General features: G+C 43.2%; 1 protein-coding gene across 1 annotated transcript in view; it reads left to right on the forward strand.

Moving 5' to 3' along the window:
- LOC109542499 (fizzy-related protein homolog) overlaps positions 1-1,499 on the forward strand; it is a 15,873-nt gene that overhangs the window by 12,198 nt on the left and 2,176 nt on the right. The window contains exons 5-6 of the mRNA XM_048668203.1: positions 121-207; positions 273-476. Coding sequence (XP_048524160.1) covers positions 121-207; positions 273-476 — 291 coding nt within the window. The remainder of the gene's footprint in view (positions 1-120; positions 208-272; positions 477-1,499) is intronic.

Consider the following 1,499-nt stretch of genomic DNA (forward strand, 5'->3'; position numbering starts at 1 on the left):
TACTGATAAGTATGGGGCGCTAATGTGTGAACACTTGCCGAGCCATGGACAGATCCTGATGCATTAAGTGAAACCATCCTCAAAACATTTCTGTTAATGCTCGTTTTCTTGCTGTTGCAGCTAATGTAACAGAGAGGCGACTCATTGGACACAGACAGGAGGTATGTGGCTTAAAATGGTCCCCAGACAACCAGTACTTAGCATCCGGTGAGCAAGACTACTTATAAAGCCCAAGACAGTGCATATCACTGTGAAATTGTGTTTGGTTGCAGGAGGGAATGACAACAGATTGTACGTGTGGAATATGCAGTCGCTATCGCCCGTGCAGACCTACACGGATCATCTTGCGGCTGTTAAAGCGATAGCTTGGTCTCCTCACCACCATGGGCTGCTCGCATCTGGTGGGGGAACTGCCGATCGGTGTATTCGCTTCTGGAACACCTTAACCGGCCAACCAATGCAATGTGTGGATACTGGTAGAGTGAAATTTATCCTTACGGTCTTGCGGGGATTTTGCTACAGATGGAAGTTTTTTGCCGCTTTGAATTCACTCGTTAGGCTTTTGAAAGTGTGGATTTGCTCGGTGAAATTTCCTGGTTTGCGAACAGCGTCATCAGAATCGATTGTCGAGTTCAGAAGTGAATTTTCCTTGAAAGTACAGAAGTTTTTATCCCCAAATCTGCCCCCAGTTCGATGAGCACGTTAAGTTTGAGAGACACTCGGGCGAATAGCTCTTTAGACCCTTTTGATTGTTTGGTTGGGTGTGAATGTTTCACTATCTACAGGGTGAAACAAACCTTCCTTCAAACTGTTAATTGTTTCGATGTGTTCAAATATCCGAGATGAAAGGAACGGGTTTCCACCGTGTTGTGTAGGAACTTGGGCCGAAAGTTTTCACTGGAAAAGTGCATTTGATGCATGCCAAGCACAATGGGAAAACTACCAGAAATACGAATTCAGGTCCATAGAAAAGACTTGAGTCTGAAAAGCTCATATAAATCGCTTTAGATTTTTGCGCTGTTTGATTTTCGCGCGACTGCTCCTTCCCCAATAACAAACCATAACTTCGATCTACAACGAGAATCAATTTAAAATTTCCCCTGTCTACATCCAAAACCCAAATTTGAAAATGCCGAAACAGTGATGTAACTTTCGATCGAGAGCGAGTAGTAACTCGAAACTTACTTTGTGTAAAACTCCCGAGTTTGCTCCTAATTTTATATACTTTCCTGACTGTGTTTCAATTCCAAATCAAACTCATTCCTGGGTTTCAGTCATTTATTGTCTCTATTTATCAATCAAATACGTTTCGGTGTATTTTTCCACCATCATCAGTTTTTATGTGTAGCGTTGTTGGTGCTTTAAGCCTTGGCATGCATTTTTGCGGATCCAGGGGGCTCATGACCCCCCCCATTCAATTCTCTATCCAACGATGCCAAAACGAATTCTCTGGCTCGAATGGTTCTTGAGAAACTTCGAAAAAAGCAGCGTCATGTTCA

Source organism: Dendroctonus ponderosae, unplaced genomic scaffold (assembly GCF_020466585.1).
Source record: "Dendroctonus ponderosae isolate FM_Combo_2020 unplaced genomic scaffold, Dpon_F_20191213v2 Dpon_F_20191213_7, whole genome shotgun sequence".
In the NCBI taxonomy this organism is placed as follows: domain Eukaryota; kingdom Metazoa; phylum Arthropoda; class Insecta; order Coleoptera; family Curculionidae; genus Dendroctonus; species Dendroctonus ponderosae.